The sequence below is a fragment of the Paralichthys olivaceus genome, chromosome 11 (assembly GCF_024713975.1).
Source record: "Paralichthys olivaceus isolate ysfri-2021 chromosome 11, ASM2471397v2, whole genome shotgun sequence".
In the NCBI taxonomy this organism is placed as follows: Eukaryota; Metazoa; Chordata; class Actinopteri; order Pleuronectiformes; family Paralichthyidae; genus Paralichthys; species Paralichthys olivaceus.
The window spans coordinates 237,203-262,456 of NC_091103.1; the positions used below are offsets into that span (position 1 = coordinate 237,203).

The window sequence follows — 25,254 nt, forward strand, 5'->3', positions numbered from 1 at the left end:
GATGGAGAGAAACGAAAATAGACATTCAAGTCTTTACAGTTTCCATCCACACGAATTCTGTCAGGAAAGTGAGACACGTCATTTTGTGAAAGATCGTTTGAAACCACAGTCAGTGATCGACAATCTGTTTCTCAATAATAACGACACCAGTGAAGACCTGTCCTTTAATTATCATTTAGAATAAGTCTGTTGGTGTGACATCACTTTTAGTCTCTGGTCATGTTGTAAGTTAAGATCTTGTGCTTTAATGTTTGAGTGGAAATGAAATCAACTTTAAGATTTCTTTTATATAAAATTAGGGTTTTTTCCCGCAAAGCACATTTTTAAACATGATGCGTATTTTGGATATTTTCAGTCCGTACAGAACCGGGTTGAACAGCGGTTGACATGTGAGCCAATATAAAGATAAAAACACACGTGACATCATGTGTAAACTGCTCATGTTAAACCTGCTCTGCATGATTTCAAAGAAAGCCCCGAAGGAGAAGTTGAGCAGCGACAGCAGGTGGGGGGTGCAGGTGCTGATAGCTTTTTGTCTCGTCTGCTTCGAACCAGAGAAACAAACTTTTAAAATCCTCGCGTACGTGAACAAGATCAAAACAAGGAGACTAATCACTACAGAAAACATGTACAGGAGTCCGAAGATGTTGTTGACGGACGTGTCGGAACAGGCGAGTTTCACCAGAGAGTAGTTGTCACAGTAAACTTTGGTGATAATGTTCCCGCAGAGTTTCAGACGAGCCATTAGAGACACAGTAACCAGGACCGCAATGACAGAGACGGACCAGATCACTGCAGTGAGAGCAGCCACCTTGTTTGCTGTCATTACGCTGTTATACTGCAGAGGGCGACATATAGCAAGGTATCGGTCATAAGACATGATGGCTAAAGTCAAAAATTCTACATGACCATAAGAGTGAACACAGAAGATCTGCAGGAAACACAGAGGAAGAGAAACCGTGTGAACGTCCGAGAGAATCTGAACCAGGAGCAAAGGAAACAAGCCTGTGCTGCCGTACAGTTCATTTACAAACAGGCTGCACAGAAACACGTACATAGGTTCATGGAGACTTCTGTTCATACAGATAACTACAATCAGCAGCACGTTGGCACAAACGATCAACAAGTACAACGACAGGAGCATCATGAAGAACAAGTATCTCAACAGTCCAGAGTCCACATACGCAGCCAGAGTGAAATAAGAAACTCTGGAGGAGTTCATCACGATTCTTTAGGTTCACACAACAAACGAGCTCATCGGACGACAAACACACGAACCAGGGTCGTTAACAACACATCGCCCCCCCGACTGAGCCCAGACGCCGGCAGCTTCCTTTAACCTTCAGACCAGTGAGACGCCCACAGCTGCAGAGTCACAGTGAGGTCACAAAGTGAGGTCACAGTGTCCAACCCTGAAGACACACGTGTGTCTGTCCCCTGGAGTCTTGTCCTCAGTATGTTCTCAGTATGGGGACCAGTCTAATGTTCCACAGGTTTCTCACATTTTAAAGTTGTGTTTGATTGATACTTGAAGTAAACATGTCAGATCTGACACATGACACATGATCTGTGAACAGTGACTCATACACGTCGTTGTTCAACTGTGTCACTTCCTGTTTCTGACCTTTAACCTTGCGGAGGCCTCACTGATGTCAGCTGGACTGAGACAGATCCTGGTCCGTCCTGTCGCTCTTCAAACCCACATCTGGACTAAAACAGAAGAAACCAGGAAGCAGCTGTGACCTCATGAAGAGGCGATGATTGACTTCATCTGGTTACCATGGTAACATCATATAGAACTTCACAGTACTCTACAGTACTCCATAGTACCACAGTACTCCACATCAACGTCCTCGTGGTTCAAACATTTTATCGTCGGAGGTGCAGACTGCAGCTGCTTCCTCTGTTTCTTCTTCTATGGTTTATTGTGTCTCTACTTCCTGTGATTGGTCCAAAAGTCCAAACTGTCCAACAGAACCAGGTTCAGTTGGATCCAGACCCAGAACTCCTCTTCTGGACCAAGAACCAAAGTATGAACGAGTCCTCTCTTTGTAACTGGAGGCAAAATCCCATGAATCTTATTTCCAGGAAAAGTACAATTGAAATACACATACATTATACAGTAGTACACAGAAGGTACTCAGCTCAGAGGAGCACGTTCTACCTTCAGTTACTTCACTTCATTCTTCGTCTCATCCTAACGACAGCAGGAACTTTACTGCTCTTTGTCCACCTTCCAGCTCGACTTTGTGAAAGTGGCAGTTTGATTCTGCCTCTTTGCCTCTTTGCCTCTTTGTCTCTTCTTAAGGAACTAAATAAATATATTAAATATGTTGATGTCAATGCTTCAGCTTGTGTTTCAACAAATGCTAAAAATACCTCAGATCCTGTTCTCTCCCCTGAATGAGGTCACTGTGTGGACGGCCCCTGAGCTGGAACTGTTAAAAGAGGATGTTTCAGAGCTTCAGCTCAGTTTGGACGAGCAGCAGCAGAACCTCAGGATTCACTTCGTCACATCGTCTCCATTGTTTTTCTAGATGATGTTTTTCTTTACTGAGTCGAGGCTGAACGTCATGAACGTGTTTGATTCTGCACATGAGTGTTTTCTTTTGTTTTCTCTTCTTCACGACCCTAAAGAATCGTGATGAACTCCTCCAGAGTTTCTTATTTCACTCTGGCTGCGTATCTGGACTCTGGACTGTTGAGATACTTGTTCTTCATGATGCTCCTGTCGTTGTACTTGTTGATCGTTTGTGCCAACGTGCTGCTGATTGTAGTTATCTGTATGAACAGAAGTCTCCATGAACCTATGTACGTGTTTCTGTGCAGCCTGTTTGTAAATGAACTGTACGGCAGCACAGGCTTGTTTCCTTTGCTCCTGGTTCAGATTCTCTCGGACGTTCACACGGTTTCTCTTCCTCTGTGTTTCCTGCAGAACTTCCTGTTGTACTCGTACGGAGGTGCAGAGTATTTAAACCTGGCCGTCATGTCTTATGACCGATACCTCGCTATATGTTGCCCTCTGCAGTACAACACACACATGACAGTTAAGAAGATTGCAGTACTAATCAGCGTGGCGTGGTTTTGTCCTTTGCTTCTGTGTTTAGTTATGACGTCTTTGAGTAACTCTTTACATCTGTGTGGAACCATTATTGAGAAAGTTTACTGTGACAACTTCTCCATAGTCAAACTGGCCTGTTCCGACACCACAGTCAACAACATCTATGGACTGTTTGTGAGCTCTTTGTCAATATTTTCTCCTCTAATTCTCATTTTCTTCTCCTACATGAAGATTCTGAAGATCTGTCTCTCTGGCTCCAAGCAGACGAGACAGAAAGCCGTCAGCACGTGTGCTCCTCACCTGGTCTCTCTGCTCAACTTCTCATGTGGAGCTTGTTTTGAAATCCTGCAGAGCAGATTTCGCATGAGGACGTTACCCAATGTTTTGAGGATATTCTTGTCCTTGTACTGGCTCACGTGTCAGCCGCTGCTCAACCCGTTAGTCTACGGACTGAATCTGTCCAAAATGCGCATCATATGTAAAAGTCTTGTTTTTGCTGAAATAACACGTTGATTCGGGTCAAAACATGTCTGAGCTGATTAAAGATTAAAAACTGTGAATTCAAGTTGTTTTCTTAGAAACAGGGTTTTTAAATATAATGAAAGAAAGAATAAAGCTTTTACTGTCTTGGACTCGACTGGAGTTTCTTGCTCCTCCTGCTGCTCCTGCTGCTCCTGCTGCTCCTGCTGCTGCTGTTACACACACTCTGCTCAGTGTCTATGATACAGGTATTTCAAATACCTCTTTGAAATACACAATAGTATTTTGTCATTTGTATTAGATGAACGTTGATTCAGTTCAAGTTATATTTTCTTTATTTACAGAAAAACAAGCACATGGATAAAACTTAAATTAGATCCTGTAACATCGGCCTGAGAGAAAACCTGTTGAAGAGGATTCATATTTCATATCCAAATACTTTACTGTTCTGTATTTGTGTAGTTTAAAAATACTTAAAGATACTTTCTGTGAGACGTGATGATTCATAAACATGAGAGGTTGGAGAGAGAGAGAGAGAGAGAGAGAGAGAGAGAGGGAGGGAGAGAGAGAGAGAGAGAGAGAGTTGAGCTGGTGTCAGCTGCTGAAAATGTACAATCATTTTTCAAAAAGAACTGTTCGTTCATTAATAAAGCACAAACGTAGTAAAGCACAAACGTAACTCGTTATTTTTCCTGCAAACCTTTTTTCTGTTTGTGGGTTTATTACATTAAAGCTGCAGATCTGACGTCGGCTTCGCTTCATTTCTGCTGTTTGTACCTGGACTTCCTGTCAGAATGGTCTGATCTGGATTCTGACTTCCACCAAGTCGTTATGATTTAGTTCGTCAGCAGGACGATGTAAAAAACTATCAAAACGTTTGTGGAAACGTTTTAAAGTAAAGGATTACATGTGGTGAGATTAGGAAACTGATGGTGGAAACATTATGATTTTGTTCTTTTCATATTTAACAGATTTACACAAAAAGTATTTCACTGATTCCGTGATACAAATCCGTGTTTAGGAGCCTGATATTTATGGGTCCAAATAAACACATACATGTATGTGTGGTTTGATAAGCACACTGGTACATACATGTATAACCTCAGCAGTCAGACTGAAACTCGTCAAGATTAAAAAGTATGAAATAAATGACACTTTTAACAAATGTGTAAAAATCTTTATTTATTCACATCTTAACTCGCTGCTCATAAACTGAAACAACGTTTTTGTTTTAAATAAAAAACTAAACTCTGTTTTATTAGTTCAAACTTCCTCGTTTGCTTTGATCGTACAAGAGATGGGTTCGTTAAGATTTCAACGATATTAGTGATTATTATCTCATTATTATTATTATTTATCTTATTGATTCTCATCACTGCAGCTCTTTTGGTTATTTTAAAATTCATAAATTCAACATCATCATTTCATCTCTGATCAGAGATACACTCAAATATTCTAATATTAATATTTACTTTAGAACAAAAAGTACAATCGTTTTTTAATTTTCTTTCTCCTCTCGTCAGAACCAGGTTATACTTCTACCATTCCTATATATATATATATATATATATATATTTTATATTTATTATATTTATTTTTATTTGTATTTTATTTTATTTTAATATTTTTCTTTTTCTTTATCTAAATGCCCTTCTGCTGCTGTAATGTTGGAATCTCCTCAGTGTGGGATGATTAAGTCAATCTTATCTTATCTTATCTTATCTTATCTTATCTTATCTTACTTGTTTACAGAAATGTTTTGCAGCATTTCTGTAATAATCATTTTTGAAAAAGAGTCTTTTTCCTGCACTTTGAAATGAGATGAAACTTTACGTCAGTGAATGAAAGTGAACCACCGAGCTCTGGTTGGTCGGACTCACCAACCTGATCGTCACGAGCTCAGCGAGGCCCAGCACCTCTGTGATTGGTCAAAGAAATATAAGTCGCAGCACGTTTCCCTTCAGCAGCACAGACACTTGATTATTCAACACTGACTCACACAGAGAAATATGAAGAACGTGAGAGAACACAAAGAGACGATTGTTTTTTTGGATCATTTGTATTTGAAATGAGACATTTGTACATTTGCTGCTCTGAATTAGAAATCATCGTCAGTGATTTTAACGTCTGTCTCATGATGGAATAACTGTCGATGATCAATTCACTGATTATAACTGAATGTTTCAAAATGTCTTGACTCTGAAAATGGAAATCTTTGTGTGTTTGATGCTTTAACTGCACAATGCTAATGTTTTTCATTTGAAATAAGCCTGAGAACAAAAGTGACGTTTTCATTTATCCGTCTGAAAGATGATGATGATGAACTCCTCCAGAGTTTCTTATTTCACTCTGGCTGCGTATCTGGACTCTGGACTGTTGAGATACTTGTTCTTCATGATGCTCCTGTCGTTGTACTTGTTGATCGTTTGTGCCAACGTGCTGCTGATTGTAGTTATCTGTATGAACAGAAGTCTCCATGAACCTATGTACGTGTTTCTGTGCAGCCTGTTTGTAAATGAACTGTACGGCAGCACAGGCTTGTTTCCTTTGCTCCTGGTTCAGATTCTCTCGGACGTTCACACGGTTTCTCTTCCTCTGTGTTTCCTGCAGATCTTCTGTGTTTATTCTTACGCTTGTGTGGAGTTTTTTAATTTAGCCGTGATGTCGTACGACAGATACCTGGCCATCTGTTGTCCTCTGCAGTACAACACACGTATGACAACTACAAAAGTTACGATGCTAATTGTTGCAGTGTGGTTGTTCCCTTGTCTTGCGATTGTTGTTTTGATCTCATTGACTTCACCTTTACAGCTGTGTGGAAACATCATTCACAAAGTTTACTGTGGAAACTACGCGATAGTCAAACTGTCGTGTTCTGACACCACAGTCAACAACATCTACGGACTCATGTACACAGTTATCTCCATCATCCTCCCTCTGGTTTTGATTCTCTACACGTACGTGAGGATTTTAACAGTTTGTTTCTCTGGTTGTAAACAGACGAGACAAAAAGCCGTCAGCACCTGCACCCCCCACCTCCTCTCTCTGCTCAACTTCTCCTTCGGGGTTTGTTTTCAAATACTACAGAGCAGGTTCGATATGAGCGGCGTCCCGCACATATTGGGTATTTTATTATCTTTATACTTTCTGACATGTCAGCCGCTCTTCACTCCGGCACTGTACGGACTGAAAATGTCTAAGATCTGGATCATATGTAAACGTATGTTGTGTGGAAACATGTCAGCGTGAAAACACAGCACATGAATTTCTTTTCTGATGACATCTTTAATGTTGCAGTTTAAAATGTATCAATAATACAAACATGTGTTATGTACAAATATATTGTTTCATAAAGTGAGAATGTTTTTCTCTTGAGTCTAAAGTCAACGACAGAACCACAGTGAGTCTGACACGTGGACAGGAAGCAGAATCCACCTTGTAGTCGTGGACAATTTACTTAATATTAACTTACTTAATTAATGACTTGTGTGTATTACAAAGAACACATGAAGAGTTATATGTAAGTAAACATTTTATCATAATTTATCATAATAAATACAAAAAGTGAAAATTCAAAACACATTCAGTTTCAGAATCTGAAGTTCACAGTAAACATTTGATCTTTTTTATTTTGTAACAGACAAGAAATGATTGAAAACAATGATCCATCATCATCATGATCTATGATCCATCATCATCATGATCTATGATCCACCATCATGATCTATGATCCATCATCATGATCTATGATCCACCATCATGATCTATGATCCATCATCATGATCTTTGATCCATCATCATGATCTATGATCCATCATCATCATGATCTATGATCCATCATCATCATGATCTATGATCCACCATCATGATCTATGATCCATCATCATGATCTATGATCCACCCTCATCATGATCTATGATCCATCATCATCATGATCTTTGATCCATCATCATGATCTATGATCCATCATCATGATCTTTGATCCATCATCATGATCTTTGATCCATCATCATGATCTATGATCCATCATCATGATCTTTGATCCATCATCATGATCTATGATCCACCATCATGATCTATGATCCATCATCATCATGATCTATGATCCACCATCATGATCTATGATCCATCATCATCATGATCTATGATCCATCATCATCATGATCTATGATCCATCATCATCATGATCTTTGATCCATCATCATCATGATCTATGATCCATCATCATGATCTTTGATCCATCATCATGATCTATGATCCACCCTCATCATGGTCTTTGATCCATCATCATGATCTATGATCCATCATCATGATCTATGATCCATCATCATCATCATGATCTATGATCCATCATCATGATCTATGATCCATCATCATCATCATGATCTATGATCCATCATCATGATCTATGATCCATCATCATGATCTATGATCCACCATCATCATGATCTATGATCCATCATCATGATCTATGATCCATCATCATCATGATCTATGATCCATCATCATGATCTATGATCCACCATCATCATGATCTATGATCCACCATCATGATCTATGATCCATCATGATCATGATCTATGATCCATCATCATCATGATCTATGATCCACCATCATGATCTATGATCCATCATCATCATCATGATCTATGATCCATCATGATCATGATCTATGATCCATCATCATCATGATCTATGATCCATCATCATGATCTATGATCCACCATCATCATGATCTATGATCCATCATCATCATGATCTATGATCCACCATCATCATGATCTTTGATCCATCATCATCATGATCTATGATCCATCATCATCATGATCTATGATCCACCATCATGATCTATGATCCATCATCATGATCTATGATCCATCATCATCATGATCTATGATCCACCATCATGATCTATGATCCATCATCATGATCTATGATCCATCATCATCATGATCTATGATCCACCATCATGATCTATGATCCATCATCATGATCTATGATCCATCATCATGATCTATGATCCACCCTCACACGTGATTTACACACTTAGATCCGAACAAAACCGGCCGGGCACCATAGAGGTGGTTGTGTGTGTGTGTGTGTGTGTGTCTCTGTGTGTGTCTGTCTCTGTGTGTGTGTGTGTCTGTGTGTCTGTGTGTGTGTGTGTGTCTCTGTGTGTGTGTGTGTGTGTGTGTGTCTCTGTGTGTGTGTGTGTGTGTGTGCGTATGTATGCATGTCTGGACACTGTGTGTGTGTGTGTGTGTGTGTGTGTGTCTCTGTGTGTCTCTGTGTGTGTGTGTGTCTCTGTGTGTATGTGTGTGTCTGTCTGTGTGTGTCTCTGTGTGTGTGTGTGTGTGTGTCTCTGTGTGTGTGTGTGTCTCTGTCTGTGTGTGTGTGTGTGTGTGTGTGTGTGTGTTCAATATTCAGAATTTAACCTTGTTGTTTGATCCTGTTGTGAAATTCCGACCCTTTGATAAAACAACATAAACACAAAGATCAAAATAAATCTTCATCCTTTCATATTTAATAACATCTCAAGTCCTTTGATCTTCTCATCAGTGTAGTTTAAAGTGCAGGATGGAAACATCTCAAAGTCTAACTGGGAAATTATCAAATAACAATCTCAATACTTATCGCATTCAAATGTAAATATATAGCAATATAACATATATATAAATATGAGTTGTGTCATAGTGAACGAGTCTCTCCAGACGAGTTGAAACCTTTATTTATCAAAGAGCTCAGAAAACTGAATGAACGATGTCGCCACGGTCAAGAGGACGTTCCAATCACAACTACAAGAGAAATTTAAAAGCAAAAAAATGGCAGCTGCTGCATAATATGCACGGCAACGATCTGTCATGACACCCGATGGACGTATATGTTACGGATTTTAGACGTTTTCAGTCCGTACATCACAGGGTTGAAGAGCGGCTGACATGTTAGAAAATATAAAGATAAAAATATCCTCAACACAGTAGGAACACTGCTCATATCGAACCTGCTCTGTAATACTTCAAAACAAACCCCGAAGGAGAAGTTGAGCAGAGAGAGGAGGTGGGGGGTGCAGGTGCTGACGGCTTTTTGTCTCGTCTGTTTACAACCAGAGAAACAAACTGTTAAAATCCTCAGGTACGTGTAGAGAATCAAAACCAGAGGGAGGATGATGGCGATAACTGTGTACATGAGTCCGTAGATGTTGTTGACTGTGGTGTCAGAACACGACAGTTTCACCACAGAATAATTGTCACAGTAAACTTTGTGAATGATGTTTCCACACAGCTGTAAAGGTGAAGTCAATGAGATCAAAACCACGACCGCAAGACAAGGGAACAACCACGAGACAACAATTAGCATCATAACTTTTGTAGTTGTCATGTGTGTGTTGTACTGCAGAGGACAACAGATGGCCAGATATCTGTCGTACGACATCACGGTAAGATTTAAATATCCAACACAAACATAAGAGTGAACACAGAAGATCTGCAGGAAACACAGAGGAAGAGAAACCGTGTGAACGTCCGAGAGAATCTGAACCAGGAGCAAAGGAAACAAGCCTGTGCTGCCGTACAGTTCATTTACAAACAGGCTGCACAGAAACACGTACATAGGTTCATGGAGACTTCTGTTCATACAGATAACTACAATCAGCAGCACGTTGGCACAAACGATCAACAAGTACAACGACAGGAGCATCATGAAGAACAAGTATCTCAACAGTCCAGAGTCCAGATACGCAGCCAGAGTGAAATAAGAAACTCTGGAGGAGTTCATATTCCTCCACATTTCAGTTTGTAGAACAACGACACTGTTCAGCAAATGATTAAATCATCAAACACACAATCAGCACATTTCATTTATATAAACGAAGACCATGATTAAGAACTGAAGAACCTTCAGTGCATGAGAGTCTGAATCCTACAGAGTCTGGTTAGAGATGAGACAGTGACCTTAACTCCTTAAAGTCAGTGACGCCCACAGCAGCAGAGTGACGTCGTTACGGGAGGACTGACCGAGAGAGTGCTCCTGTTTTTCTATTTCTGTTTGTATGTGTATGAACCAGAGTCTGGCGCTGGTCTGTAAACCAGCAAAGCTTCGTACTGGACCTGAGCCTGAATCCACACTTATCTCCGAGTCCAGAGCAGCACAGAGCCCTTCGTCTGTGGCCTGTGACCCGTCAGCCATGATGTCCCTCACACGCCTCTTCTTCCTCCACATGTTCCTGCAGCTGTTTCCTCAGCATCCTCGTGCTTAGCTCACGGCTTTCAATGCTAACGCTTTGTCCACACTTTTTACAAACGGCCACTGGAACTTTTATCGTCCACGAGGTTTTCATCCGCCAAGAGATATCAGGCCCTAATGAAAGGTTCCATCTATAGAATCACTGTGGCTGTATGTCACTGTGACCTTTGACCTCCGACCACTGAACTCAAATCAGTTAATGTCATGAAATTCATCTTTTCTCTCGAGGCTGATTATTGGGCCTCAAACTGAATTTCACTCCACTGATGGAACACATGTTCACAGTTTAATGCATCGAGGAGCAGAACCAGATATTCAGAAGAAAGAAATACATTCAAATAAATAATACATCTGAATTCAAGCTCCAGTGTGTAAGATTCAGGTGAAGGGATTTATTTAATGTAGAATAATCCTCATGATGTTTTCACTAGTTTGTTTCACCTAAATTGTTTGAGTTGTAGTTTTCTTTACCCCAGAAAAGACTTTATATTTAAATACTTTATATTTACATGGAGGGGACCCTCTCTATGGAGGCTGTGATGTTTTTTACAATAGTCCAGACTGGACAAACTAAAATCTTTAGAGTTTTTGAGATCTGAAGCGGCCACAGGTTCTTTATCATGTTTGGAAGGAGAGGGGGGGAGGGGTGTTCAGCTGCAACATGACACTTCACCACTAGATGTCACTAAATTCTACACACTGAACCTTTAAATCATAACATGTGAATCAAATTCTGCTGAAATATTAGTTTTTGCTTTTATAAATGTATTTTTCTTTCTTCTTTTTATTAAAATGTTTTAATTAATTAATTAAATTTAAAAAACAGGGGAATAAAAGCAGCAGTAGATTGATTTCCGTGTCGATCTTTGATTTGTCCCTCATGGTCGTCCACAGCCGTGCGTCCGGTGGTGGCTTTAAAAGAAGCAGACGTGATGCTGGACTGTTGACTCGACTATTCACAGACTGAACTCTGCTGCTGCTTCACTCTCAGATCTGTGATGTGAGTATGACACTGAATTCTTCCTGGGATCTGAACCAAGATGAAAACCATGATGAACTCCACACAGTTTTCATATTTCATGCTCAGTGCTTTCTTCAACTCTGGACTGTTGAGATACTTGTTCTTCATGATGCTCCTGTCGTTGTACTTGTTGATCGTTTGTGCCAACGTGCTGCTGATTGTAGTTATCTGTATGAACAGAAGTCTCCATGAACCTATGTACGTGTTTCTGTGCAGCCTGTTTGTAAATGAACTGTACGGCAGCACAGGCTTGTTTCCTTTGCTCCTGGTTCAGATTCTCTCGGACGTTCACACGGTTTCTCTCCCTCTGTGTTTCCTGCAGATCTTCTGTGTTTATTCCTATGGAAGTGTAGAATTTACTAATTTAGCCGTGATGTCGTACGACAGATATCTGGCCATCTGTTGTCCTCTGCAGTACAACACACACATGACGCCTCATAAAATTGCTTTTCTCATTGCAGTTGTGTGGTTACCTCCCTGTGCTGCAGTTTTTGTCACAACGTTTCTGACGTGGTCTCTGCAGCTGTGTGGAAACATCATTCACAAAGTTTACTGTGATAACTACTCCGTCATTAAACTGGCCTGTTCTGACACCAGAGTCAATAACATCTATGAACTGGTGGCTGCTTTTCTCACAGTCTGTGTTCCTGTGTCTGTGAGTCTTTATTTCTACGTGAGGATTTTAACAGTTTGTTTCTCTGGTTGTAAACAGACGAGACAAAAAGCCGTCAGCACCTGCACCCCCCACCTCCTCTCTCTGCTCAACTTCTCCTGCGGGGTTTGTTTCGAAGTATTACAGAGCAGGTTCGATATGAGCACTTTACCTCTTGTGATGAGAATATTTTTATCCTTGTACTTTCTCACATGTCAGCCGCTCTTCAACTCCATCATGTACGGTCTGAACATGTCCAAAATACGCCTCCTATGTAAAAGTCTGCTCTTAAGATCCTCCAGCAAACGTGTTTGAATCAAAGACAATAAATTCCATCATGTGATGTTGTATTAAAATAAGCAAAAGAAGAGTCGATGAGTTTGATCTTTGACAAACAATAAATATTATGTTTTATTTGTTTTCAGTGGAAAAACATTTGTTTTGTTTCTTTTTCATTTAAAAACACTTTGATACTTTACTCAGATACTTTACACTTCTACTTTACACTGATACTTTACTGAGATACTTTACTCAGATACTTTACTCAGATACTTTACTGATGGTGTGAGTTTGTCCTCCAGCTCCACTGTGAGGAACCTTGAGTTCTGTTGGACCAGGACATTTGACCAACACATAGAACAAGTCTCTAGGACAGCTTTCTTCCACCTGCACAATATTAAGAACATTAGAAACATCCTGTCTCAGAAGGACGCTGAGAAACTCGTCCATTTGTTCTCTAGACTAGATTAACTCTTTATTATCAGGACGTCACAGGAAGTCTGAGAAAAGTCTCCAGTTGGTCAAAGTGCTGCAGCAGAGTGCTGACAGGAAGTAGAAGAGATCTTATTACTCCTGTCTTCTCTACATCAGCTTCCTGTAAAATCCAGAATATCAAGATTCTGCTCCTCACATTTAAAACCTTAACAATCAAACCTTCATATGTCAAAGAGCTGATAACACCATGTCATCCAGAAAGATCAGTTCACTACCAAAACACAGGTTCTCCTGTGGTTCTAGAGTCTGTAAGAGGAGAACAGGAGGTGAACCTTCAGCTACCAGGCTCCTCTCCTGTGGAACCAGCTCCCACTCTGGGTTCCAGAGTCTGTAAGAGTAGAACAGGAGGTAGAACCTTCAGCTACCAGGCTCCTCTCCTGTGGAACCAGCTCCCACTCTAGGTTCTAGAGTCTGTAAGAGGAGAACAGGAGGTGAACCTTCAGCTACCAGGCTCCTCTCCTGTGGAACCAGCTCCCACTCTGGGTTCTAGAGTCTGTAAGAGGAGAACAGGAGGTAGAACCTTCAGCTACCAGACTCCTCTCCTGTAGAACCAGCTCCCACTCTGGGTTCTAGAGTCAGACACCATCTCTACATTTAAAGTTAAAGTTAAATGTTCCTCTTTGATAAAGTCTAAAGTTCTGGATCAGGTCCTGAACCATCCCTTAGTTACAGTATGTTGCTATAGGTCTAGACTGCTGGGGGAACTCCCATCATGCACTGAGGGAGAACTCCCATCATGCACTGGGCACCTCTCCACTTCTCTCTGTCTCTCTGCCCCCCCCCCACACTCATTTATTTATTTTAATAAATGTCAATGACTGTTTCACTTTGTCCTCCCATAGTCTCTCTCTCTCTTTTTCTCTCTTATCTCAGATGTCTCTCACTCCAGAACCTCAGGACAACAACTTTTACTATTACTAATTACAATATCTCAGTAATTCATGATGATATCAAATGTGTCCGTTATCAATAATAATTAATCGTCTTTACACTGTTGTTTACATTTAAACTCGTCAGATCTGAAACCTGATGGCGCTCAAGTGTCCCCGGTCTTTCTCGCCCCCCCTCTCCCCTACTTCCCCCTCCCCACTATCTCTCTCTCTTCTCCCCCCACCCCCCCCCTCTCTCCTCCCCATGTCTCTCTCCTCCCCCGGTGGAGGCAGATGTCTCCTCACTGAGTCTGGTTCTTGAGGTTTCTCTCTGTTAATGAGGAGTTTCTCCTCCACAGACTCAAAGTGCTGCTCATTGTTCACCTGTTGGTTTCTCTAGATTTAGATTTTAAGGTCCTGACCTTCTCTGTGAAGAGTCTTGAGATCATGTATATTATGATTTGGCGCTATACAAATAAAATTGAATTGAATTGAATTGAAATACTTTACTCAGATATTTTCACCTTTAAGTAAGTGACAGCGCCACCTACAGGAGACACAGCATTAACATCGTTAACAGTACTGCTTTATTTGGTCTCCTAATGTCACTGCTGACACTGATAAAAAGTCCAGAATAACGTTCTGCATCTCTGAAATGGAACGTCTGAAGTTCTTCTTACTCTTTACTGTCTGAGGATCGACTTTAAGGTTCTCGTCCTCACACACGAGGTTCTGAAGAACACTGAGAACATCTGCAGCAAATCTATCAGAGGTTCCAGCCAAAAGGAAATCTGAGATGTAGCTTCTGTCTCTGCACTTTTACAAAGTATGAAAATACAAATAAAAAAAGACAGCAATGATTTCTAAATTTAATTTGACTTTCATTGCAGACAGTATGAACATAATATATTTTATGTTTTATCAACTTCATTTAATTCTAAATATACATCCATTCCTGCCATTCAGGCCTGCAACACGTTCCAAACAAAGTTGGGACGGGGGCAGTTTAGGGCGAGTAATGAGTTAGAATGATTCAAAGATGAAGTGATTTAAAATAGTCGATGTCAACAGGTGATTGAAATCATGATTTAGTACAAAGATGGACAGAGGATCACCAACAAATGTGTGAGAAAACTATTGAAATGTTAAAAAACCAGGGTTCAGATAAAGACAGGAAGGGATTCGGTTATTTCATCCTCTATCAATCAATCCATCAAATTTAATGTGTGCAGCCCGTAGGCTTTAACAAGCTGTGACATCATCTGTTCTTCACTCAACAAGAGTAAAACTACTAGAAACACCTTTTAACGGGGAAAAGAACGTAGAAACCTCAGAGAGACACGTGAGGATCCGTCTCCCAGGACGGACAGAACGTTCGATGGAGGACGTCAGAAAAAGAAGAGTAGTTCCAGCACTGGTTAGAGTAAACAGTTTGCAGCTTGATGGAAGGTGAATGAATTGAGGAGTTATTGTCAGTAATGGTCGAGTATCTGAGGAGACATATTGTTTATCAAGCAGTCTTGTTGTGATCATAGTCCACGATCAGGATCAGGATCCACCACCATCAGGATCCACCACCAGGATCTATGATCCACCACCATCAGGATCCACCACCATCAGGATCTACCACCAGGATCCACCATCAGGATCCACCACCAGGATCCACCATCAGGATCTATGATCCACCATCAGGATCTATGATCCACCACCAGGATCCACCATCAGGATCCACGATGTGGATCTGCGAGCGATAAGGCCCAGAGACTCCGAGGAAGAAGTCAAGTCAGTAACGTGTTGATGAGACATTCGTTTATTTGATGTGATGAGGAGCGAGCAGAGGAAAGAGAAGCTCCATGTGTCATGTGTTCCTCCACATTCTAAAGCTACAGCAGCAGAACTCAGAGCTGATCTAAGACGAGTCTGGACCAGCTCTCACTATAAGCTTTATGTTAAAGGAAGGTTTAAAGCCGACTCTTAAACGCAGAGCGGGAGTCTGCCTCCTGAACTGAACCTGAGATGCTTCCACAGGAGAGGACTTTTACTTTTAGAGACTTGAGGGACAACAAGTTAGTCTGAATTCTGGGAGCTCAGGGCTCTAGTGGTGATATGGTACTTTGAGCTCTTTAAAGGTTGATGGTGTCATATTATTAATGTAGGTGAGGAGGAGAACTTTAACAGGAAGCCAGTGTAGTGAAGCTAATACAGGAGACATGTGGTCTCTGTCCCTGGTTCTTGTCAGGACACGTGCTGCAACATGTTGGACAAACTGCAGAGTCTTTAACGACTCAGTGCTGGAGCCTGATAATAAGGAATTACAATAATCAGGTCTGGATGGGACAAAGACCTGGACGAGTGTTTCTGCATGTTTCTGAGACATGTCTGATTTTAGAGATATTACGTAAGTGAAAGAAGGCGGTCCTAGAAATTAGTTTGAGTGAGAATCAAAGGACAAATAGGGATCAAAGAAGACTGTTTCATTGGAAGCGAGGGTAATGTCATCTAGCGCAGCGTCATCATTAGATGATGATCTCTGAGGTGTTTAGGGCCGAGTGTTAGAACCTCGGTTTTATCTGAGTTTAATAAGAGATAATCATCCAGGTTATTGTGCATCATTAAAAGATTCAAGGAATCTGGAGGAACTGTGCATATTTCAACAAGACAACACAAAACCACGTTCTGCACACATGACAAAGACATGGCTGCTGAAGAAGAGGGTGGGGGTGCTGGACTGGCCTGAGTGCAGAGACAGAGACAGACAGAGACAGAGACCCTGGACCACCGCACACCTCATTTTCTTTTCTGTTTTTATGCCTTTTTTAAATCAAATGTTAATTTATATTACTATATTATATTTGTTTCGTTTGAATGTAATTTAACATGTGTCTTAATATCTGTTCTCTTCTTATTTGAATTAAATTTAACGTGTATATTTTTCATCTATATTGTATGTAATTGTACTGCATTTTCTGTATGGAAGGTGCTACATTAATAAAGTTATTATTATTATTCTACCAGGTGGTGAACAGTTGAAGAACACGAATCATCTCATGTTCAAACATAGTGTTTGTTGTTTGATATCATCCGGTCTCTGTGGAGTCCAGAGCTGATTGGTCTCTGTGGTCTCTGCTCTGGACGTTCTGAGGGAACCAGTGGTCTCAGTGTCTCATGTGAAGACACCTCAGGGAGGAACTTGTTGATGAGCTGCGGTGACCTTTGACCTGAGGGACAGTCGCAGCCTCTGTGGGATCAACTCTAATGGTGTTTGGTGAAGTTCATTATTAGTTTTGTCAAAGTTTCTTCTGAGACGTTTCCTCTCTGAGAGTCTGAAGCTTCGTGTTTGTTCATAGTTCGTTCTGTCAGTTTTAGTTTCAGTAATTTAGGGATTAAACGTACGTCCTGTCGTCATCACCTACGTGGGCGGAGTCTACCTATAGTCGGTTTGTAGATGGAGTCAGGTTGTGGGGGGGTAGTCTTTCTGTTTGAAATGGAGAAGATGAATGAAGCTTCATCTGGTTGCTATGGTAACATCATTATTATGGTATTAGCAAATCAAACTTAAGTGCAAACAGGAGCTATTTGAGTGAAAGGGATGAAAAGTGATACACAATCTGAACATAGATCCAACAAGTCATGGAAGTCATAGAAAAAACCTCCATATTCCACAGTCACAACATGGTGACACCCACAGTAACTGTCTCTGTGTCCAGATTCAGGACGGAGCTTGTGACGGATGAGAGATTCTACACAGAGACTCTGTGGCCTGTAAACACGACAAACCACAACTGACGTTTACACATGTTCCGTAGTTTTGACATTTGCAATCCAAACATGATGGGATTCAACAGAGGCTGCAGCACAGAGAAATACAAGGACAAGATGAGTCTGAGCACTTTGGGAAGATTGGACACATCAAACCTGCTCTGCAGGATCTCAAAGCAACAGCCGAAAGAGAAGTTGAGCAGCGACACCAGGTGGGGGGTGACGGTACTGACGGCTTTTTGTCTCGTCTGTTTGGAACCAGAGAAACAAACTTTGAGAATCTTCATGTAGGAGAACAGGATCGGGAGCAGAGGAACTAAGATGGTTATAAAAACTCCAAACAGTCCGTAGATGTTGTTCACTGTGGTGTCGGAACACGCTAACTTTACCACGAGGAAGTTATTACAATACAAATTATTTAAGACGTTCCCACACAGTGTCAAACGGATGTTTAACAATAAAGTAACTAAGCACTTTACAGAGGAATACAACCAGAGCACAATAATGAAGATAACGGCTTTGTTAGACGTCATACGTGTGTTGTACTGCAGAGGACAACAGATGGCCAGATATCTGTCGTACGACATCACGGCTAAATTACAAAACTCAACATTTGCATACGTGTACAAACAGAAGATCTGCAGGAAACACAGAGGAGGAGAAACCGTGTGAACGTCCGAGAGAATCTGAACCAGGAGGAACGGAAACAAGCCTGTGCTGCCGTACAGTTCATTTACAAACAGGCTGCACAGAAACACGTACATAGGTTCATGGAGACTTCTGTTCATACAGATAACTACAATCAGAGACGTGTTGGAAATGATGATGAACATGTAAAGCACTGCAGTCAACATGAAGAACAAGTAGCGCAGAGTTCCCACATGTAAATACGCCTCAAGAACAAAATCATTTAAAGTTAAATTCATCATCATCACTTTAAATTCTGACACAATAAAATGATGAAACTTTTCATTCTCATCGTTTTGTCCAAAATGAAAACTTGTTCAGAAACTTTAGAAAGTTACTTTCTGAATTTTCGTAAATATTCAGATAGAAACATGTCGTCATGTGTCTGTGTCTCTTCTCTGAAGACGTCCAAAACATACGTCCACTTTATAACCACGACTGTTGACTGCTGGTTGACACATACATGAACTGAGACTCCGCCTACCCCTCCATCACCTCCCTGCGGCGAGACATTTTTTTAAAGAGTAACTTTGGTATCAAACCGTTTTTCTGTTTGAGTGACAGCTTTAATTAGATCTGATCATATAAAAAACTGTAAACTTTCAAGTTCAATGTCTGAGCTGATCAAAGTCTTCTCTTTGCTCTTTGATGACTTTGTCATGAACGAACACTGTCAAGGAAATGAAGCCGAAGGTTTGTACAGTGTTTTGTGGATGTTTGTTAATTAATGTTAATTATTGTTGTACATGTTGATATTCATCTTTTAAACACTTCACTTCACTTAGAAGCGTTTTTTTGAATTTGACGCGTTACAGTCGCACAAATAAAAGTAGCAGAAAATGACAAATATGAACAAACGTGTTCACGTTAGTGACGGGGCCTCTGAAGTCAGGCCCTCTGAAGTCAGGGCCTCTGAAGTCAGGCCCTCTGAAGTCAGGGCCTCTGAAGTCAGGGCCTCTGAAGTCAGGCCCTCTGAAGTCAGGGCCTCTGAAGTCAGGGCCTCTGAAGTCAGGGCCTCTGAAGTCAGGCCCTCTGAAGTCAGGGCCTCTGAAGTCAGGGCCTCTGAAGTCAGGGCCCCTCTGTTAGTGACGTGGGATCTTCGTTAGTGAAGGGGCCTCTGAAGTCAGGGCCCCTCTGTTAGTGATGTGGCCTCTGAAGTCAGGGCCTCTGAAGTCAGGGCCCCTCCGTTAGTGACGTGGGATCTTCGTTAGTGAAGGGGCCTCTGAAGTCAGGGCCCCTCTGTTAGTGATGTGGCCTCTGAAGTCAGGGCCTCTGAAGTCAGGGCCTCTGAAGTCAGGGCCCCTCCGTTAGTGACGTGGCTTCTGAAGTCAGGGCCTCTGAAGTCAGGGCCCCTCCGTTAGTGACGTGGGATCTTCGTTAGTGAAGGGGCCTCTGAAGTCAGGGCCCCTCTGTTAGTGATGTGGCCTCTGAAGTCAGGGCCTCTGAAGTCAGAGCCCCTCCGTTAGTGACGTGGCTTCTGAAGTCAGGGCTTCTGAAGTCAGGGCCCCTCTGTTAGTGACGTGGGATCTTCGTTAGTGAAGGGGCCTCTGAAGTCAGGGCCCCTCCGTTAGTGACGTGGCTTCTGAAGTCAGGGCCTCTGAAGTCAGGGCCTCTGAAGTCAGGGCCTCTGAAGTCAGGGCCCCTCTGTTAGTGACGTAGGATCTTCGTTAGTGAAGGGGCCTCTGAAGTCAGGGCCCCTCTGTTAGTGACGTGGCCTCTGAAGTCAGGGCCTCTGAAGTCAGGGCCTCTGAAGTCAGGGCCCCTCCGTTAGTGACGTGGGATCTTCGTTAGTGACGTGGCCTCTGAAGTCAGGGCCTCTGAAGTCAGGGCCTCTGAAGTCAGGGCCCCTCTGTTAGTGATGTGGCCCTTCCATCAGTGACAGGGCCTCTGAAGTTGGGTCGCTAACCCTCATGAATAATTCACTGTCTCTTTACTTTTAAATCATCTTAAAACTTTTAAAGATCATTTTTACAGTTGAGACTTTTCATATGTTTGACGTAACTTTGTGTCTTTGAACTTAAACAGTTTGATTCCATTGTTGTCGTCCATGCGAAGTTAAATCAACTGTTATTTTATTTTAATGATCATAACAAACGTCTTTGTGAAGAACACAGGTCATTATGCGTCCTCTGAGAGTCTGATTGGTCTCTGTGGTCTCAGTGTCTCATGTGAAGACGCCTCAGGGACAAACATGTTGATGAGCTGCAGTGACCTTTGACCTGAGGGACAGTCGCAGCCTCTGTGGGATCAACTTCAGCCGAGTTAACTTTGATAACAACAATTAACAAGCTGCGTGAACACGAGTTCAAACGTTTACATAAAATAAGAAGAAGAAGGTTCCGACGGTTGACCTCATTCACAATAAGACTTTATTCCAACAATGTTGTAAATTCCATTTATATTCCTGGTGACATATTTTACTTGATGATGTGAATCTCCTGCTCCTCCACCTCCCAGAGCTTCTCGACCGGAGCACAGTGACCTCACTGTCGTGAGAAACCAGTTTGAGAAGATCTTTGTGACATGGTGCCTTCTCCTGCTGGGAGGAGCCATCACAAGATGGGTGTGGTCATAAAGGGATGGACATGGTCAGCAGCAATACTCAGGGAGGCCGTGGTGTTTAACTGATGCTCAGTTGGTGCTGAGGGCCCGAAGTGTGACCAAGAAAACATCCCCCACACATTACACCTCCACCAGCCTGAACCTTGATACGAGGACGGATCCACACTTTCATGTCGTTTAAATTCTGACCATGAATGAAATCGAGACTCATCAGACCAGGCAACGATTTCCAATCTTCTAATGTCCAGTTCTGAGTCTGTGAACGTTTGCCTCAGTAGATCTCAGCTGACAGGAGTGGCACCGGTGAGGTCTTCTGCTGCTGTAGCCCATCTGCTCCAAGGCTCCACGTGTTGTGTTCAGAGATTCTGCAGACCTTGGTTGTAACGAGTGGTTATTTGAGTTACTGTTTCCTTTCTATCATCTCCAACCACTCTGCCCATCCTCCTCTGACCTCTGACCTCAACAAGACATCTTCATCCACACAGCTGCAGCCCACTGGATATTTACTCTTCTTAGGACCGTTCTCTGTGAACCCTAGAGATGGTCGTGTGTTCAAATCCCAGTAAATCAGCAGTTTTTGAAATACTCAGACCAGCTCGTCTGGCACCAACAACCACGACACGTTCAAAGTCTCTTAAATCCACTTTGTTCCTCATTCTGATGCTCAGTTTGAACTTCAGCAGGTCGTCTTCACCACATCTGGACTAAATGCACTGAGTCGCTGCCATGTGATTGGATGATTAGCTATTTGTGTTAACAAGCAATTGAACAGGTGTTCCTAATAAAGTGACCGGTGAGTGTATATATATCTATTTATGAACATGGATGACAACACGGCTCCACAAAGTGAAGCTTAAGTGTCTCTATTGTCCCCTGGTGTCTGACTTCACTATAGCTCATTAACCTCCTCCTCCATGTTAGCAGATGGGACAAAGATGTTTGTGTCATTTCAGCTCGTTCTTCTCTCTGATGTTCGTTCAACTGTTTCTGATCAGTTTGGTTTAATTAGTTATTGATGATATAAAAACAAGATGTCATGATTGACAGCTGACACTGACTCAGGATTGGTCACGAGTGTGTATGGGCGGGACCTCGATACCCACGATCACTACTGAACAGACACTGACTGTAAATGACATCATTACAACAAGACAGTGTTCGAGTCCCTCTCCCCGCCAACGTCTCCCAGCTCCTCCGAGGGAGGTGTTTCCAGGCCTGATGGGAAATTTAGCTTCATCAGTCTCTAAACTACATTTCCCATCAAGCCTGGAAACACTCTGGAATGGAGGTGACATCATCACATTTCATTTAGCTGACGCTTTTAAGTCAACTAAATGAAAGTGACTCACCATGAGTCCATCTGCTCCTGGTTGATGAACCATGAGGGAACGAACCAGAACAAGAATCAAGTTCATTAGCTGCAAAAAAGACGAACTACGAAGTGCTGCATGTTTTACTTTTTATCCAAGGTGCAGTCTGAAGAGAGCCTGGACCAGAGCCTGGACCAGAGCCTGGACCAGAGCCTGAACCAGAACCTGAACCAGAGCCTGGACCAGAGCCTGGACCAGAGCCTGAACCAGAGCCTGGACCAGAGCCTGAACCAGAACCTGAACCAGAGCCTGGACCAGAGCCTGGACCAGAGCCTGGACCAGAACCTGAACCAGAGCCTGAACCAGAGCCTGAACCAGAGCCTGGACCAGAGCCTGGACCAGAACCTGGACCAGAGCCTGGACCAGAGCCTGGACCAGAGCCTGAACCAGAGCCTGGACCAGAGCCTGGACCAGAACCTGAACCAGAGCCTGGACCAGAGCCTGGACCAGAGCCTGGACCAGAGCCTGAACCAGAGCCTGAACCAGAGCCTGGACCAGAGCCTGGACCAGAGCCTGGACCAGAGCCTGAACCAGAGCCTGGACCAGAGCCTGGACCAGAACCTGAACCAGAGCCTGAACCAGAGCCTGAACCAGAGCCTGAACCAGAGCCTGGACCAGAGCCTGGACCAGAACCTGGACCAGAGCCTGGACCAGAGCCTGGACCAGAGCCTGAACCAGAGCCTGGACCAGAGCCTGGACCAGAGCCTGTGCCGCCTTCTGACTGAAAAGAGGACGTATTCTCCTGACAGTTGACTGTCGACTGTCACACCCAGGTTCCTAGAGGTCTGGGTGGGGGGGCCACCACAGCGTTGTCAATGGTAATAGTGAAATCATGGGGGGGGCTCTGTCTTGTCAAGGTGAATCTTCAGGTGGTGTGTGGACGTCCACAGAGAGACGTCAGTCAGACTGCTACCTGTGTTTCATGTTAGTTCTGGTCAGGACCGCTGAGACCGACCATCTTCCTTTAACCGTCCAGAATCAACCCTGCGGACATGATGATGGTTCCTCTTCCTCTGATGAAAGTCCCTGTTGAACATGTTCACCAGGAGGGGGCGTGGCCACAGCCCAGCCAGCGCTCTGATGTCATCAGACGTGGCTATACAGTCGTATGTCTGAGGTGAATAAGATCAGCTGGTCAAACCTGAGTGTCTCAGCTGTGTGTCTCACCTGTGTGTCTCAGCTGTGTGTCTCAGCTGTGTGTCTCACCTGTGTGTCTCAGCTGTGACTGCTGCTGTTGTTACATCATTCATTCCGTCAGTGGTTCGTGTGATTAACGAGCAGCTGCTGGTCTGTGGTTGTTGGTTGTGATGATTATTAACGACTTGTGTGATCAGATGCTCTGATGTTGTGATGCGTCTGTTTTCTTGTTTGAAGATGTTGATTTGTTTTTGATGCAGAAACTTTGTGTTCCGTCACACTGGACAGATGTGAGGCCTTGTTGTCAGAGGAAAGGTGTTCTTCAGTTAAACTTCTGGTTCTGTATCAGTGGATTTGATGAGGGCATGTTGTAGACGTGTAGACGTGTTGTAGTCGTGTTGTAGTCGTGTTGCAGACGTGTTGTAGACGTGTTGTAGACGTGTTGTCGTGTTGCAGACGTGTTGGCACCTGTGATGGAGAATAACTCTGAGATTGTCTTCGTGCTTCAGGGTCTTAACGACTCCCTGATCAACCGACAGCTGTACTTTGCGTTGGCGTTGACGTCTTACCTGTTCACCATCTTCGTGAACGTGACGCTCATCGCCACCGTGTGTGTGGAGAAGACGCTGCACGAGCCCATCTACATCTTCCTGTGTAACCTGTGCATGAACGGGATCTGCGGAGCGTCTAGTTTCTACCCGAAGCTGCTGCACGACCTCCTGGCCGACTCCCATGTCATCTCGTACTTGGGCTGCATGATGCAGATGTTTGTTGCGTACAGTTACATGTTCTGTGAGTTTACCAGTTTAACCGTCATGGCGTACGACCGGTACCTGGCCATCTGCAGGCCGCTGCAGTACCGGGCTCTGATGACGCCGCAGAAGGTGGCGCAGCTGCTGCTGCTCACCTGGTGCTTCACGTTGCTGGAGAGCATGGTGGGCATGGTCCTGACCACCAGGCTGCAGCTCTGCGGACGCAACCTGGACAAGTTGTTCTGCACCAACTGGGACGTGGTGAAACTGTCCTGCGGCGGGGACACGCTCGTCAACAACGTGTACGGCTTCGTGCTCATGTTGTCGCACGTGACTCAGACCGGACTCATCCTGGTCTCGTACGCTCACCTGGTGCGAGCTTCGCTGCGCTCGCGCTCGGACCGCCGGAAGTTCGTGCAGACGTGTCTCCCGCACCTCGTCACGCTCCTCGTGTTCACGCTCTCGACCGTGTTCGACGTCATGTACTCGCGCTACGGCAGCGGGAGCGCGCCTCAGGCGCTGCGGAACGCACTGGCTGCGGAGTGTCTGGTGATTCCTCCGCTCATCAACCCGATGATCTACGGAATCAAACTGCAGCACATCCGGACCCGCATCCTGCGCAACATGGGCCTGACTGCGGAGAGTCCGCATCCATGACTCAGTCCGCACAAGCAGTTCTTTATTATTAATATTATTATTGTCTGAATGAAGGTTCATTTCTTATTCATTGTAAAATATCAGAACGCAGATTCATATAATTCACATTTAATGAAATTAACTAAAGGTTCATTCATGTGAAGAGAAAAATGTTGAAACTTTACATTAAAATAAATTACAATTCTCATATTTCATATATTTTCATTGACTGTGTCAAATAATCAGTGACTA

At 43.0% G+C, this 25,254-nt stretch overlaps 7 protein-coding genes across 7 annotated transcripts; 4 read left to right on the forward strand and 3 right to left on the reverse strand.

Annotated features, from left to right (window-relative positions):
• Nucleotides 1-147: 147 nt before the first annotated feature.
• Nucleotides 148-1,397, reverse strand: LOC138412086 (olfactory receptor 11A1-like). Its single transcript, XM_069534801.1, has one exon. It carries the CDS (start codon nucleotides 1,220-1,222, stop codon nucleotides 296-298), a length of 927 nt encoding a protein of 308 aa, XP_069390902.1. The 5' UTR covers nucleotides 1,223-1,397; the 3' UTR covers nucleotides 148-295.
• Nucleotides 1,398-2,503: 1,106 nt separating this feature from the next.
• Nucleotides 2,504-3,694, forward strand: LOC109644897 (olfactory receptor 10A6-like). Its single transcript, XM_020110366.2, has one exon. The coding sequence runs from the start codon at nucleotides 2,645-2,647 to the stop codon at nucleotides 3,572-3,574; it is 930 nt and encodes a 309-aa protein (XP_019965925.2). The 5' UTR covers nucleotides 2,504-2,644; the 3' UTR covers nucleotides 3,575-3,694.
• Nucleotides 3,695-5,166: 1,472 nt separating this feature from the next.
• Nucleotides 5,167-6,854, forward strand: LOC138412016 (olfactory receptor 11A1-like). The gene has a single exon (XM_069534341.1). The coding sequence runs from the start codon at nucleotides 5,852-5,854 to the stop codon at nucleotides 6,788-6,790; it is 939 nt and encodes a 312-aa protein (XP_069390442.1). The 5' UTR covers nucleotides 5,167-5,851; the 3' UTR covers nucleotides 6,791-6,854.
• Nucleotides 6,855-9,267: 2,413 nt separating this feature from the next.
• Nucleotides 9,268-10,462, reverse strand: LOC138412088 (olfactory receptor 11A1-like). The gene has a single exon (XM_069534804.1). The coding sequence runs from the start codon at nucleotides 10,325-10,327 to the stop codon at nucleotides 9,401-9,403; it is 927 nt and encodes a 308-aa protein (XP_069390905.1). The 5' UTR covers nucleotides 10,328-10,462; the 3' UTR covers nucleotides 9,268-9,400.
• Nucleotides 10,463-11,683: 1,221 nt separating this feature from the next.
• LOC109645498 (olfactory receptor 11A1-like) lies at nucleotides 11,684-12,889 on the forward strand. The gene has a single exon (XM_020111111.2). It carries the CDS (start codon nucleotides 11,824-11,826, stop codon nucleotides 12,769-12,771), a length of 948 nt encoding a protein of 315 aa, XP_019966670.2. The 5' UTR covers nucleotides 11,684-11,823; the 3' UTR covers nucleotides 12,772-12,889.
• Nucleotides 12,890-17,724: 4,835 nt separating this feature from the next.
• LOC109645497 (olfactory receptor 2A14-like) lies at nucleotides 17,725-18,936 on the reverse strand. Its single transcript, XM_020111110.2, has one exon. The coding sequence runs from the start codon at nucleotides 18,788-18,790 to the stop codon at nucleotides 17,840-17,842; it is 951 nt and encodes a 316-aa protein (XP_019966669.2). The 5' UTR covers nucleotides 18,791-18,936; the 3' UTR covers nucleotides 17,725-17,839.
• A 5,061-nt stretch (nucleotides 18,937-23,997) lies between these two features.
• On the forward strand, nucleotides 23,998-25,145 carry LOC109623643 (olfactory receptor 4S1-like). The gene has a single exon (XM_020078129.2). The coding sequence runs from the start codon at nucleotides 24,088-24,090 to the stop codon at nucleotides 25,021-25,023; it is 936 nt and encodes a 311-aa protein (XP_019933688.1). The 5' UTR covers nucleotides 23,998-24,087; the 3' UTR covers nucleotides 25,024-25,145.
• The last annotated feature ends 109 nt before the right edge of the window (nucleotides 25,146-25,254 follow it).

Coding starts and splice junctions, on each gene's coding strand:
- LOC138412086 (XM_069534801.1), bottom strand. CDS start 1,222: ATGAACTCCTCCAGAGTTTCTTATTTCACTCTGGCTGCGTATGTGGAC.
- LOC109644897 (XM_020110366.2), top strand. CDS start 2,645: ATGAACTCCTCCAGAGTTTCTTATTTCACTCTGGCTGCGTATCTGGAC.
- LOC138412016 (XM_069534341.1), top strand. CDS start 5,852: ATGATGATGATGAACTCCTCCAGAGTTTCTTATTTCACTCTGGCTGCG.
- LOC138412088 (XM_069534804.1), bottom strand. CDS start 10,327: ATGTGGAGGAATATGAACTCCTCCAGAGTTTCTTATTTCACTCTGGCT.
- LOC109645498 (XM_020111111.2), top strand. CDS start 11,824: ATGAAAACCATGATGAACTCCACACAGTTTTCATATTTCATGCTCAGT.
- LOC109645497 (XM_020111110.2), bottom strand. CDS start 18,790: ATGATGATGAATTTAACTTTAAATGATTTTGTTCTTGAGGCGTATTTA.
- LOC109623643 (XM_020078129.2), top strand. CDS start 24,088: ATGGAGAATAACTCTGAGATTGTCTTCGTGCTTCAGGGTCTTAACGAC.